The sequence below is a fragment of the Mus musculus genome, chromosome 17, assembly GCF_000001635.26.
Source record: "Mus musculus strain C57BL/6J chromosome 17, GRCm38.p6 C57BL/6J".
Taxonomy (NCBI): domain Eukaryota; kingdom Metazoa; phylum Chordata; class Mammalia; order Rodentia; family Muridae; genus Mus; species Mus musculus.
The window spans coordinates 24,098,340-24,112,891 of record NC_000083.6 but is presented as its reverse complement, the minus strand read 5'-3'; the positions used below and the strand labels follow the sequence as shown (position 1 = coordinate 24,112,891).

The window sequence follows — 14,552 nt, the reverse complement described above, 5'->3', positions numbered from 1 at the left end:
ATTAACCAGTCTACTTAGCCCATAGAGTTTATTGTTAGGCTAAAGAAAAGGAGGAGGAGAAAAAGGAGGAAAGAGGAAGAAAGAAGGAAGAAAGAAGCAACCCACCTTATTTTGTAACATGTGGACTCATGGCCTTTTCTTAGATTTAGCTTATTTTTTCTGAGCAGTCTGCTGTAGTTTTTGAATGGGTCACCTTTTGGTCAGTGGCAACCTTAATGTACTATTTTACAGAACAGGTGGGTGGTTTAAGAGATACTGTGATTTCAGGACCATCAAGTTGTGTACTTTTAAATTTTCTTTTGGGTATGCTGGGAATTGAACCCAGGTTCTCATGTATTCTAGGCAAGCATTCTAGAACTGAGCTATAGAAGTTTTCTGGAGTTCTTGAGTGAGGAGGACTGTTAGAGACTAGCACCTAAGTAACTTGGGTATGCTGAATTCACTTGATTTTAATTAATTCACTTATTTATTTTGTTTTGTTGAGACAGGGTTTCTCTGTATAGCCCTAGCTGTTCTGGAACTTGTTCTGTAGATCAGGCTGGCCTCAAACTCAGAGATTTGCCTGCCTCTACTCCTGAGTGCTGGGATTAAAGGCATGGGCCACTACTTCCTAGCTTGAGTTCATTTTATGATAGTATGTGTGTGGATGTGTGGTAAATGTGTTTGAATAGTGCAGTCTACCCTTTTTTTTTTAATATAGTTTTTGTCTGCCTGCCTGCCTGCCTATCTTTCTATCAATCAATCAACCAACCAATCAATCAATCAATCATATAACAAGGTCTTCCTGGCCTGAGTTTTGACAATTAGACTTAAGTTGGTAGGCCAGTTAGCACCCTAGGAATTGCTTATACTTTGCCAGTGCTTGGACTACCAGGCTTGGATTTTTCTTATTGTTTTTATTGATTTGGGGAGAGAGTTAGGTACTACTTACTGAACCCAGGGCCTCATGCATGCTAGGCACCTGCTTTACAACTAACTGAGCTTTAGCCCCAGCCCACGGGTTTTTGTTTTAATTCTACAGATTGAATTTAGGTTCCATACTTACAAATCAAGTAGTTTACTGACTGAGCTATAGTCTTATAGTTAGGATAGTGTCACTACTATGAGGATATGCCAAAGGCAGAACTGAAGAGAAGGCATAGATGTGGGTACAATGTTTACATACTGCCAGTGTCGCTCTGAATACTTATTTTCTTTCTCAGTGACTCTTTCCCACTTCCTTTTTTGGTGTAGGATCTTGCTATGTAGCCTAGGCTGGCTCAGAAGCCATGACTTTTTGCATGCTAGGGTTTCAGGTGTGCACTATCACACTTGGCTTATGCTTTCAACTTTAACTGTGTGCTTCCTCTCATCTCTCATATTTCTGTCTCATTGACTGTTGACAGTTGCCAAATTGCTTTCCCAAAGCATTTTAACAGTAACACCCATTTTGGGTGCTAGCCATAATTGTGCGAGTATTCTTGCTTTAGCTTAAGTCTTGCCAGCATTGGGTGTCTCTGTATAAAGTAAACATACTCCAGAATTACAAATGTACATACAATGTTATGTCTGCTTTCCTTAGCCTGGCCTTGCAGAGTGGTTGGAGTAGTGCTAAGAGAGATGTGAGAATATACCTGAAGATGAGTGGGGGGTGGGGGGGGACTTTGGCTCCAGTGAACACCCAGATCAGATGTACTGTCCTGCTTTCAGCAGTATCATAAAGTGCTTATACTTGGTTCATCTGCTCAGGACAATGGAACCATTTGACTCTTACCTCTTTCCTCTGTGTCTGCAGTATGACGCTGTGCCCATTCAGTCCAGTGTGGTGCTATGTTCCTGCCCATCCCCATCAATGGTGAGGTCCCAGACTGAGCCCGGTTCGTCCCCTGGCATTCCTAGTGGTGTTAGCAGGCAGGGATCCACCATGGATGGCACCACAGCTGAAGCCCGACCAAGCACCAACCCCTTGCAGCAGCACCCTGCCCAGCTGCCACCACAGCCTCGCAAGAAACGCCCTGAAGACTTCAAGTTTGGGAAAATTCTTGGCGAGGGCTCTTTTTCAACAGTGAGTATGTGCCTCTGCTGCTGTTGCTTGTTGAGCACAGGGTTCTCTTGGGATCATAGACTACTGAGAACACCTGACTAGGCAATGGTTTCCCTGTGCCCCTGTGGTTGTCTGCTGCTGTGCATGCCACTAGAGTCTTGGAGAGAGTGTACTTAGCCTAGCCACCACCTGAAGAAAGCAGTGGTTAAACTGGATTTTGTCTGTTTTGGTCCATACCTTTATTTCTTATACTCAGGAGGCGGAGACAGAGAGGAGTTTGAACCTGGACGTTTCAAGGCCTACTTGGCAACATATTAAATGCCTGTCTCAAAAATAAATAAGTAGACAAAAGCATTTGTTGATTTATGCTGTGTGTTTTCCTGTCTTAATGGACAGGCCATAGAAAGCTAAAAGTTCCTAAGATTGAAAGTATCAGAGTTAGTATCTCTCTGGAGACTTTTGTAGTATTCAGTGACACCCCTTCCCTTGGCCTGGTTTTGTTTGCTTGTTTGTTTGCTCGCTTTAGCACCTAAAACTATGAAGGTAAGTATCTGTTGGAGAGTGGCCTTCAGATTTTTTGTTCTAACTCCCAGGCCAAGTAGGTATTGCTGCAGAGTGGTCCAGGCATAGGTCACTCACAATTCAAAGCACCCTCCAATGAAACAGATTTCTGTGTTCCAACTCCAGTCTGAAATAGGCACTCCAGGGTAGTTCCAGAGGCTCATCTTAAACAACCAGTCTTCCTTAGACCCAACTTTTTGAAGATTCCATATGAGAAATTGTGTTCTCTTCTTGCCTTTTTTATTTATTTTAAGATTTATTTATTTTATGTATATGAGTATACTGTCTTCAGACACACCACAAGAGGGAATCAGATCCCATTACAGAGCGTTGTGAGCCACCATGTGGTTACTGGGAGTTGAACTCAGGACCTCTGGCAAAGCAATCAGTGCTCTTAACCCCTGAGCCATTTCTCTAGCTCTTTAGAATTTTTTTTAAAGATTTATTTAGTTGTTGGGGTTTTTTGTTTGTTTGTTTGTTTGTTTTGTTTTTGTTTAAAAAAAAAAAGGTGTCACTACCTAGCCCTCACTAGCCCAAAGCTTTTATGTAGCTTAAGTTGGCCCTGATTCACAGAGATCTACCTGCCTCTGCCTTTTCAGTACACCCATTAAAGATGAGCATCACCATGACTGGCTGAAAATTTTTTCTTACTCTTTTTTATATTCATGAAAGATTCTAAAAAACAAAAGATAAACTCTAGCTTACTTATATTTCTAACAGCTCATCCTAAATAGACTTTGTTGGCTTTTGCACTGTAAGAATTACGTCTTAATTAGCAACTCTGGTAAAGTAACATAGGATTGTGGCCTTAGAAAAAATCCTCCAACCATGAAGATGACTCCCTGTGTCTTTGGTCCTCGACACACCTTGCAGCTAGAGAACCGCTTGAGCTCTGTGGGTGTTGCACTTAGCTAGAGATGATAGTCTGCTGAAGTCCTTCTTTTCCTCAGTTTATTCTTTATATTTATCTTCACAGGGCTGTAGGCACCATTCTTCCTGGTGGCACAGTCATCCTTATTCAGTGCCATTTTGAACTCATGCTGTGAGGCACCTGGGAAAGAAAGCACTACAAGCTGGAGGCTCCTTCCTGGCTCTGTGCCATCTGTAGCTCTGGATCTCAAATTAGGTGTCAGACTGATTCATCTCTCTATTCTTGAAATAGTGAACACTTAAATTGGATTTCCAGGGGAGGAGTAAAGGACATAGAGTTACCAGATTGAGCAGGATATTCACTTGGCAGAGCCTGAAACTAGTGCTAGAGAGCAGACAGGCTCCCAAGTACTCTGTCACATCCAAGATAGTAATGACATCACCCCTGGTGACATGGAACAACACATCCCATGCACGTCTTTAGAAGCCTCTGTTCTGTAGGAAACCTGCTTATGAAACTAAGTTTAGAAATCTGATCACAAGCTGGGCATGATGGCACATGCCTTTAATCCTGTCACTTAGGAGGCTAAAACAGGTGGATCTCTGAGTTCAAGGCCAGTCTAGTCTACAAAGTGAGAGCTCCAGCCCAGGCCAGCCAAGGTTACATCTCGAAAAACAACACCCCTCACCTCCCTCACGCCCCCAGTAAACCATGGTGCTTTCTGACTGTTCCTTTCCTTTTCATACATAGGAGAACATCTATATATGTCCATGAAGGAATCTGAATATATATATATATATATATATATAAAATCAATCTCCATCCCAGGGGGAATAAACTACTCCAGGCTGCTCCCTTCACCCTCATGCCTGGGAGTCAGTATATACAGCGTGCTTCTTCAGAAAGTTTTTTGGGTTCTTTCTACTTAAATACATTCAGTCCTTCCTTGTTCCTGGTGGCATGGGCATCTCAGAGTGCTTTTCCAGGATTGTTTCTAGGGAGCCCTGTCACAGGATGTGACTTACAACCAGAAGGCAGGTGACCCTGGCCTGTGGCCGCCCTTTTCCCCAAGTCCGGTGATTCCTTAGGGACATGTTTCATTTGCACTTTGGTTATCAGTTCATCATTGCAAGAGTCTTTAAAAAAACACACCCATTTATATTTATTGACCATGTTGGAGAAAAACTGTTTTTGACAAAGCTGCCCCTTGCAGGCTTTGGTTAAATCTTGGGCCTACCAGCTCTTTTTAGTCTGGTACTTCAGGTGTGCCCAGGGTTTGCTAGTTCTCTGTCCCTGAAGTGGGTGGAGTCTGAGCACAGGCAGAGATGTGCTCTGTGTGGAGAACATTCTGGAAAGATGGTTTGTTCTATGCTGTGTTACTTCTTGGTGCACAGTAGAGTCATATGTTCATGCTATCAAATGACATACATGACAGCAAATGTATGAGAAGCCTAAGTCAAGGGCACCTTTTTATTAGGATCTATATTAAAAAGACATATTCTTTTTCTTTTTTCTTTTCTTTCTTTGTTTTGTTTTTTTAAAGAAAGGTTTCTCTGTGTAGCCCTGGCTATTCTGGAACTTACTCTGTAGACCAGGCTGTCCTCACACTCAGAGATCCTTTTGTCTCTGCCTCCTGAGTGGTGAGAGTAAAGGCATGCACTACCACTGCCTGGCTAAAAACACACATTCTTGAAGTTTTTCCAAAGGAGTTTCTAGTAGCCACTTGTGGTAGTATTAGGACACGTCAGTCAACCTAATTTTTGTTTGTTTGTTTGTTTGGGATAGAGGGTGGTGATGCAGGGTTGCCTCTGGCTTCCAAGTGTTAAAGATACATAGATGTGCACTACCATGCCTATTGGTTCTTGAATTTATACTTTGTACTATGAGAACTTTTGATAGCTGGATGATTATGAACTTTTGAAAACAATGGCATGATCACTGTTGACCATTTCATGTTTGCTATCATGCTCTTGTTAACTGTTAGAACATACGAACACAAGCAGTGGCTTCCTGATGTGTGTTAGTACAGAATCCAGTGTCACTTTACATGTAATTTCAAATTGTGTGTGCAGGCTGGGCAGCCTATGCAAGGAGACAGTGACTTATCAGACTGATCTCATTGTTACATTATGGTTTTTTTTTTTTTTTCTTTCTCCCTAAACTAGGTTGTTCTGGCCCGAGAACTGGCCACTTCCAGAGAATATGCTAGTAAGTACTAACTCCAGTGAGCTGTATGTCTGGGATTCAGGGGTGGTGCCACTTTTATATATAAGGCAATCTGGGTAGTCGCAGGGCCTGTGCTGATTTTAGAATCTATGACAAAGTTAGTCTTCAAACCTTCTAACCGTGGGTGGGTGGTTTTGGGACAACTTCAGTTTATACCAGTTACCTTTAAAATGTTACTGGGTTGTGTTGTTTTTTGTCTGTGTACATTTTCTAATGTTAGTAAACTCACTTCTTTCTTACCTTAAGTTAAAATTCTGGAGAAACGTCATATTATAAAAGAAAACAAAGTTCCGTATGTAACTAGAGAGAGAGATGTGATGTCACGCCTGGATCACCCCTTCTTTGTGAAACTTTATTTTACATTTCAGGACGACGAAAAGCTGTGTATCCTTTGCATGGTCAATGCAAACCATGGTCTGAAAACTACCTTGTGTTTTAGATTAGTGGCTCCATTGTTTGTTCCTTGAAATGAAAGGGCACAGCACAGATCTCTGTGTACTGATCTCCTTGGAGGCAATAGACAGCACCAGCACATGGTTGAGGCTCACCATCGTGCCCACACGTTTTTTTGATAAATGTTATACTTAATGGACTGTTGTTTTAGTTGTGCTTGGTGGATATTGATGAAGAAGTGTTTCTTCATCCCTCTAGCAAATGTTCTGTCTGGAATGTCTGTTAGGTATTATTGACTTCTGCTTTTAAAAAGTTGAGGGCTTGAGAGGAAAAAATGATCATGGGCCTCTTTAGGCTTTTGGAGTCGGCATTAACTTCTCTATACCCTTTTATATCCCAAGTTACTGAGTTGTGTTGGAAGGACAACTTGACTGGTTATTGAAGAAGTTCAGGAGTGACTTACAGGAGCCCAGAGTGCTATCTTCCTGAAGCTTTATGTCTGCTGGGCTGCTCAGCCTCTCCAGCTCCTCAGAGCTGTTCAGCCTGCCTCTCCAGCAGAGTCACCTTGCGTGTATGTTCATTGCTGTTTGTCCACATTCCTCCTCTCCTCCTTTTTATTTACTTATTTATTGTCGCCCCCCCCCCCCCAAGGTTTCAGTACATAGCCCTGGTTGTTTTGGAACTCACTGTGTAGACCATATTGGCCTCTCACCCCCAAGTGCTGAGATTGAAGGCGTGCACCAACATTCCCACCATCTGCTTTCACTTTTAATGACAACTCCGGCTTCTGCTAGATGTACCTGCTTGTGAATGGAGAATCCCTTCATTCTCCCATTTCGAAGTACTCATTTACAGGGGAATACGCAAAATGCTGATAAGGGAAGGCCCTTTTTTCTTTGTAGGATTAATATATTTTGGGAGAGCTTGTGCACAGACTATTAAAAACTATGTCACAAATGTCCAGGTGGCAGGATGAGTTGGAAGGACAGGTGTGAGTGTCTGGAGTGTAAGTCCTTGAGTCCTGTAGATATAGGAGGGCGGAAGCACGTGTAGCCCACAGTGAGCCAGCTCCCCGAGCTGTGAAGTACTGCTACCAGTTCTGGTTTTCCTAGTACGGAGGAGTATGGGGTTTGCTCTGACTCTGGTTGCTGTGGTCTAGACTTGGGGAAAGCAAGGTTAGGTGTCTGGTGGTGTTTGCCTTCAGAGCCTGGTCTACACTGTCATCTGTTATTGAGCCCAGAGAGACTGACCAGTGGCTAGATGGGAGTAGGTTGTCATTTGATGCATGTGGTTCTTGTTTGAGGTGGACCCATTCTGAGGAGGTGATATGCAGATAAGAGTAGTTAGCACTTGTCCAGCTACCCAGAAGAAGCCTCTGGGAGCATGGAGATTCAGAGGCCACAGATCACATAGGTTCTGATGAAGGCCTGCCCAGTTGCCAGCCTGGCAGTCTAGTATGTGGCCTGTGCCTGGTTAGAGGATTAACCCACGAGCAAGTTATTGAAAGTTGGACAGGCAGTTTCTTGGGGGCAAAGTTCATGACAAAGGCGAGACAGCAGAGGCAGACCAAATGGGCTCTTTCCAGAGGGCCTACTTAGAGAGCATTGGTGCAAGATCCAATTTATATTCCAATAGGAGAACAGGAACATCAGGAGAACAGATGAGCTGATGATAATGGTCTTTAGAGCAAATAGGGCTTATTATATTATCCCAGTATCCCTGGTCCTCCACTTCTGCTGTCAATCACACAGCAGCTGTCAGTAGTCTCTTTATATTTCATTACTTGTCTCTCTGAACCTGTGTTGCTTACCCTTTTATGTCTCCTGTGCATGAAAGTACCCCTTTTGGAGTCCATGAAATTTGTAGTTACCAGATGGAGGTCTAGGCTCAGGCCTAAACATTTTTATTTTATTTATTTATATTCCAGATGTTGCTCGCTTTCTTTTTTTTTTTTTTTTTTTTTGAGACAGGGTTTCTCTGTGTAGCCCTGGCTGTCCTGGAACTTACTTTGTAGACCAGGCTGGCCTCGAACTCAGAAATCCACCTGCCTCTGTCTCCTTTCTGGTCCCCCCTCCTTGCCCCCATTCCTCCTTCTCCCTTGCTTCAAAATTTTTGACCCAGAATTGTTCCTGTGTAAAGGCCTACATTTTTCTGCCAGTGTTCAGAACAATGTTTTTTATTGATCTTGAAGCTCTGTTACTAGTCAGCTTTGTGTCATTGTTACAAAATGCCTGCGGCATCTAGGTCTTTGAAAGGAAGAGATTTGTTTAGTTTACAGTTTGGAGGCTGAGTGTCCAGATGGGATGCATGGTGTATGGTGTAGCCCTGTATACAGTGAGTAGTAGTGAGTAGTGGACTGTGTGTGAAAAAAGGATCACATCTCAAGCCAGGAAGTACAGTTGAGTAGTGTGCTTGGGTTTGCTTCTTTCATGGCAATCTTCTTTGGGGACTTTGCAATGACCAGTGAGTCTCAGGAGCTCAGTGACCCACAGACATGTCAGTAAACCCTGCTTCTTCAAAGATCTTACCACTTCACATTTCTACTCCCTGAAACCAAGTCTTCTCGTCCTACCCATCCTTGAGACACCCAGATTTCCTCAAGACTGGATAACCAAGACAGAGTCAGTCACAAATGCTTGACTTCATCTCCTGACACAGTGGTAGGATGGAAAAGAACTTTAGGTCTTTGTCTAATGGCACACACTGTTCTTGGTCTAAGACCCAAAGGGTCATAATGGCTCCTGCTTGCCATGAGAATGAGGTCCAGTGACTTCTGCCTCACTGAGAATCTTTACTATACATTGTATTACAAAAGAAAAATGAAACTTTTTGCATGAAGAAATGCCAGATATGAGATAACACTGCCCTTCATTTAGTCATAATTTCAAGTGGAGGAGAGGGACTAGTCCTTGTATATTCTCCTTTTACTACCTTCAAGAGACTCGGGTTGAACCCAGACCCATTCAGAACAAGTTGAGATGAGGCAGAGCCTGGGGACACCTTAGCCATAGATTGAAAACAGACAGATGGATCAGACAGGGTCTACTGAGGGTTCTTCATCAGATATACTATTGGGCTCTGGGAAAGTGAGTCCAGAGGCTAGGTCAAGCACAAGGTTTCTCTATCATGGCATAGTCCTGGCTTGATCAGAGCCTAAACAGTAGGGAACCTTCTATTTTACTTCCAGCTGCTTCCCACCCTACTATCTTTGAGTTCCCACCAGACCAGTCTACACCTGCTTGTCCTTGTGATGCCTCATTTGTTGCATGGAGTCAGGACCATTGCTTTTTACCAGAAGACTAGGTTCTGGTCCTGTCCATTGTTTTCTTTGTGAACTTGAGTCAATTGCTTAATCTCTCAACCAGAACATTCTGGAATGGGGAAGGTTATAACTACAGAGAACCATCAGCCTGATAAATAATCCTAGGCACCTACTATATTTAAGAGCTACAACTTGCCTCTGCTTCCCTTCTGAGCTGAGACCCATAGGTGTTTCTCTCATGGGAATCAGGAACCAGTGAAGGGTCAGATAAAGGGCAAAACCTCGAAGCTGGAAAGAGTGAGAGGTTACCCCCTGTTCTCTTGACCCCATGACCAAAAGTGTGGCCTTATATATTATACCTGGGCTCCTAACTAGTGAGGCTCTGCTGTCAGCCTATGTTACGCCAGAACTGGTGGCTCCATGGCATGTCTTAGTGTTTCTGCTGCCGTAATAAAACATCATGACCATGAACAGCTTGGGAGGAAAGGGTTATTTCAGCTTAGAGTTCCACACCACAGTCCTTCACTGAGGAATGCCAAGACAGTAAATCAGGGCAGAAACCTCAAGACAGGAGCTGTTGCAGAAGCCATGGAGGAGTGCTGCTTACTATCTTGCTCCCCATGACTTGCTCAGCTTGTATACCCAGGGATGGTACTAGCCACAATGGGCTAGGCCTTCCTACACCAATCACTGATTCAGAAAATGCACTAGAGACTTGCCTACAGGCCAATCTTAGGAAGGTAGTTTTTCAATTGAGAGTCTCTCTTCCCAGATGACTTGTGTCAAGCTGACACAAAACTAGCCAGGACAAGGCATCAGCCTCCCTTTTGGGGGATCAGACAGGATGCAGCTGGGACCAAGACCCATAGTCATAGTACATAGTACATAGTACTATTCTATTCTCCATAGTACATGTTTCAGGTCTCTGTCAGATTTTGTCTGAGTTGAGAGGCATAGGTTGTCAGAATTGGTCCTGCCAGGGGCATCTTTACTAGCTTTGCTTGTAGTCCTGTCTCTTCTGGGTTATTTCCTTACTCAGAGTTTCAGGCTTCTTCCTTGGTTGTTTATAGCAGTGCCTTGGCAGACAAAAGCCAGAAAAGAGCAAGAAGTCCACCTTGGCTTCTTGTATGAATTTCAAGTTTGACCTCATCATTGCTACGTAGTTTAGTCAGCATTTGGGCCCTTGTGACCCAGGCTGCCAGAGAAGTCAGTACTTTAGTCCCTGTCAAAGAAGGAAAGCATGAGTAGAACACAGCACAGCGCAGCATGGAGGGACCAGGAGTGGTTATTTCTCATCGCCCCAGCAGATGTTTCCCAAATAGATCAAGTGACTTGGAAAACTAAAGTTGTTATGAAGCACTGATACTTTTATGCCTAGAAGGACTGTTAGCCCAGCCCATGAAATACAGCAAGTTCAGGCAAGGCTCACAATGTGGCAGTCTTTCAGGGTTCTGTTAGGACTTCAGAACTGTGTATTTTAAAGCCATTCACATGTTGGTGCCTTAGCCCTAGTCTATTGATCTAATAGCCATCTAGAGACTTCCTTTCATAGGCCACAGCATCTCTGGGGACCATTTGTCTGGAAGGGCACCTGGGTTTTAAAGGTGCTGTCCATGTTTTTTAGGGACTGTGTCTTAGGAATTCTGTGCTGGCACCTGGTCTTGGATCTGACCATTTTTGGGGCAACTTATCTTGGAGCACAGGTACCTTCAGTTTGCATTTGATAAAAAGAAGGTTCTTACAGGACTTTTAAGGTTGATTTTCAGAAAAATATATTTTTCCATTCTTCCTTAACCACAAAACATTCAGATTTTGGCCTTAGTTATGCCAAAAATGGAGAGCTACTTAAATACATCCGCAAAATTGGCTCATTTGATGAGACCTGTACCCGGTTTTACACGGCTGAGATTGTGTCTGCTTTAGAGTACTTGCATGGCAAGGGCATCATTCACAGGTAATGGACACTGCCCCGGATGGTGTGCACAGTTCCTGTGATGCTTAGGGCCAGTGGCTCTGATGTGTACAAGTGATTGACACCAGTCCTCTGGGGTTGGCATTGGCTGGCCTTATACAAATTCTGATATAGGTATTTTCAGATGGTGGCTCACTGAGAAAGCTGTAAACAGGCTGGAAGTAAAAGGACCTTGCACTTTGAAAGTTCATGTCTAAGTCATCAGTTCAACTTGGGTGAGGTGGCTTCCTGTGATACTAGCAGCTCAGATGCTTGGTGCTTTTTATTTTGTCAGTTGCAACTTTTGCACCTATTTAATAATTCTGGTCACATTTTTTATTCATTTTGATATAAGGCAAATTAGAACTGTGCTTTATGAACTAAGAAAATAAGTTCAATAGTCTGTTACTAAAAGTGGTAGATGAAGTAAGCAAGGTTGGCCATTGGAAGCCAGAGTTGTTAAGTTTGTAATAATTCACCTGCTTTATAAAGGTAAAGTGATACAGCTATAAAATGATTTTGACGTGCCTATATCCTATGCTGTTGATACTTGTTTGATGTGAACTTTGGGCTTGTGTTAATTGTTTTTAGTCTTGTAAAGATTCATCACTTTATTTTGTTTCCAACAAAATGTTGAGTATGTGATAATGCTGCTGCTTTTAACAATTTCATCTCAAAGGTAAAATTCTTTTACAGAGACCTTAAACCAGAAAACATTTTGTTAAATGAAGACATGCACATCCAGATCACAGATTTTGGAACAGCAAAAGTGTTATCCCCAGAGAGCAAACAAGGTATGTTTGTTTGATTATTATTTTTTTTTTAACAGAGCCCTGTTCTGAGTGTAAGGCTAAGGGCAGCTTTGAGCCACATGTTGCATCGTATAGTTACTATCACTAATACAGAGGTTCCTTTTGGCTCCTTTTGTTCAGTTTGTGAACTGTAGTAGTAGGGAAAGGACCAAAGAAAGCTCTGCTAGTTCTTGCTTGTTCCTTAGAGCATCATGTCAGGTCACTTGTGAACTTAGGGGTAGCGTTGATGGCACCTATATATACTTCAGGTGGTGTCTTGTGGAGCACATCCTGGATTCCATTGCCTTCCTCTCACCTATCCTTCTGTCTGCCCATCTAATTTGCAGAGCTGCCTGTGACAGCCCAGGCAGCCTAAGGAAGGTTCTAGGAAAATTTTACCTGTTTATAATCACCAAATTTCCAAGTCCTGTTCAGAGTTAGCATATAGCATTGGATCATTTTCTAATGCTTTTACTATCAGGGGAATCTTTTTAGTCCAGAAAAGTAGGATGGCTTTCACTAACATCCTCAGGAGATAGAAAAACTGCCCATCTGGAGGTATAGAAAAGAGAACAGTTAGAGGACTGAGGACTGTGCCATAGCATTGAGTAAAGACAGTGACTCACCAATGATGCTTGGGGGTGGGGGTGGGGGGAAAGAAAGCTGGAAAGTTAATAATGACCTTGTAAAGGATCTTTGATTCTAAGATACATGCGATTCTTCAGAGCTGCCTGACCTTCTTGCCTATAGTTGGGGTCTCAATGTAAGAGAAAAAGACTATTAAGGAAGGTACTGTGGGATATGGTTGGCCACAGGCTTGGAGCAGTTGTGTTAATGGAAGGAAGAGTTGATAAGAACTTTGTAATATGTGCTTTTATGGCTATGACTACTTTTTGGAAGAGAACATACAAGAGCATAGTGCAGTAGACTTTTGTCCTGTCTCCACAAATAGCAAGCCAATACGTGGGAGCCAGAGATGATTGCAGCAGGGGCTAAAATAGAGTCCAGGTAATGAAACAGGTTTTGTTCACATGGTGCTGTAGGAGATGGCCTGCTGGCTTCCCTTCATGGAACTTTGCTGTTCCCATGCATGCTCTTGGTCAAATTGTATATGTTCTTTACTTCTGTACCCTCCTCCTGTACTGGTAACATATTTATACCACCCTTTGGAGATAGCAGGCCTTGTCTTTGAGGAAAGAGACTCGCATAGGAATAGCACTGTGCCCTTGCTGCACCTTCTTCCCTGCTGATATGCCCTGATACCTGTGTCTGATTGACTCATTCCTATTAAGTAGTAGTCATCTGTCTGGCCAGCAAAGCTGACTTTATAGGCTCGGGATAACCTTGTAGTCCTGAACGTTATCCATTGAAAAGTTCAACCAAAGCTGGGTGTGGTGGCGCTCGCCTTTAATCCCAGCACTCGTGAGGCAGAGGCAGGTGGATTTCTGAGTTTGAGGCCAGCCTGGTCTACAGAGTGAGTTCCAGGACAGCCAGGGCTACACAGAGAAACCCTGTCTCGAAAAACCAAAAAAAAAAAAAAAAAAAAAAAGTTCAACCAAATAGCCATCTTTTTAGCTCTTCTTTGTCGGGAGAGTCTGTCTGTTTTCTAATCGTGCCTATGCTGACTTTTCCTGCCTGAAACCTGGAACTAGGCTGTATCTGTGATCCTGAATGCACTGTTTAGATGAGCTGTGCTTTGGGCATTTCTTTCTTTTTTTTTTTTTTTTTTTTTTTTTTTTTAAAGATTTATTTATTATTATATGTAAGTACACTGTAGCTGTCTTCAGACACACCAGAAGAGGGAGTCAGATCTTGTTACGGATGGTTGTGAGCCACCATGTGGTTGCTGGGATTTGAACTCTGGACCTTCGGAAGAGCAGTCGGGTGCTCTTACCCACTGAGCCATCTCACCAGCCCTGGGCATTTCTTTCTTTGTGTAGATTTTCTTCAGAATTTGATAATTCAGCATAACACTAATCTTATTACTCTGTAATCACTTTAAAAAGTATAAAAATGTAGCCCTGCTCTATCTGCCACATGGAAGCTGAGTTCTCACGCTCCTCAGGAGCCTGGAGTAAATGGGAGATGGACCTCTGAGATGGGTTCAGAGCAGATGATATTCACCCTTAGCTTGAAGATGGCTGTCTCATTGGCCAAGATTATAGGCAGTGGAATGTAGAGGGTCCTCTGGTCTAGAAGCCTAAGTCTCATTGCTGTACTATTCTTGAGTACTGAAACTAGCGGTGACTAAAAAGAGGATGGTTTCTGATCTGTAGCTGTTTGGTTTTGCCTCTTGTGTGTTCTGTGTATATTTAGGTGCCACAGGTCCAACGAAGTGTACCACAGACAGGACCCTTGTCCTTACGTTGCTTTGCTTTAGTGACAAGGTGATGGATGAATATGATGAATACCTCCTGCAGTTGGGTGTTAGGTAGGAGGTGTTCCGTGGATAGGATCCAGTATCTTTAGGGAGG

At 43.1% G+C, this 14,552-nt stretch overlaps 1 protein-coding gene across 14 annotated transcripts in view; it reads left to right on the top strand.

Annotated features, from left to right (window-relative positions):
* Positions 1 to 14,552, top strand: part of Pdpk1 (3-phosphoinositide dependent protein kinase 1) — an 81,940-nt gene that overhangs the window by 42,728 nt on the left and 24,660 nt on the right. For 7 of the 14 annotated variants that reach the window (NM_001286662.1, NM_001080773.2, NM_011062.4 and 4 more), the window contains exons 2-6: positions 1,775 to 2,044; positions 5,621 to 5,663; positions 5,928 to 6,065; positions 11,146 to 11,290; positions 11,984 to 12,081. In NM_001286662.1, coding sequence (NP_001273591.1) covers positions 1,832 to 2,044; positions 5,621 to 5,663; positions 5,928 to 6,065; positions 11,146 to 11,290; positions 11,984 to 12,081 — 637 coding nt within the window. In that variant the 5' untranslated portion in view covers positions 1,775 to 1,831. Of the gene's footprint in view, positions 1 to 403; positions 429 to 1,774; positions 2,045 to 5,620; positions 5,664 to 5,927; positions 6,066 to 11,145; positions 11,291 to 11,983; positions 12,082 to 14,552 lie in introns of those variants that run through there. The other 7 variants (XM_030249573.1, XM_030249574.1, XM_030249575.1 and 4 more) reach the window with 3 other exon arrangements.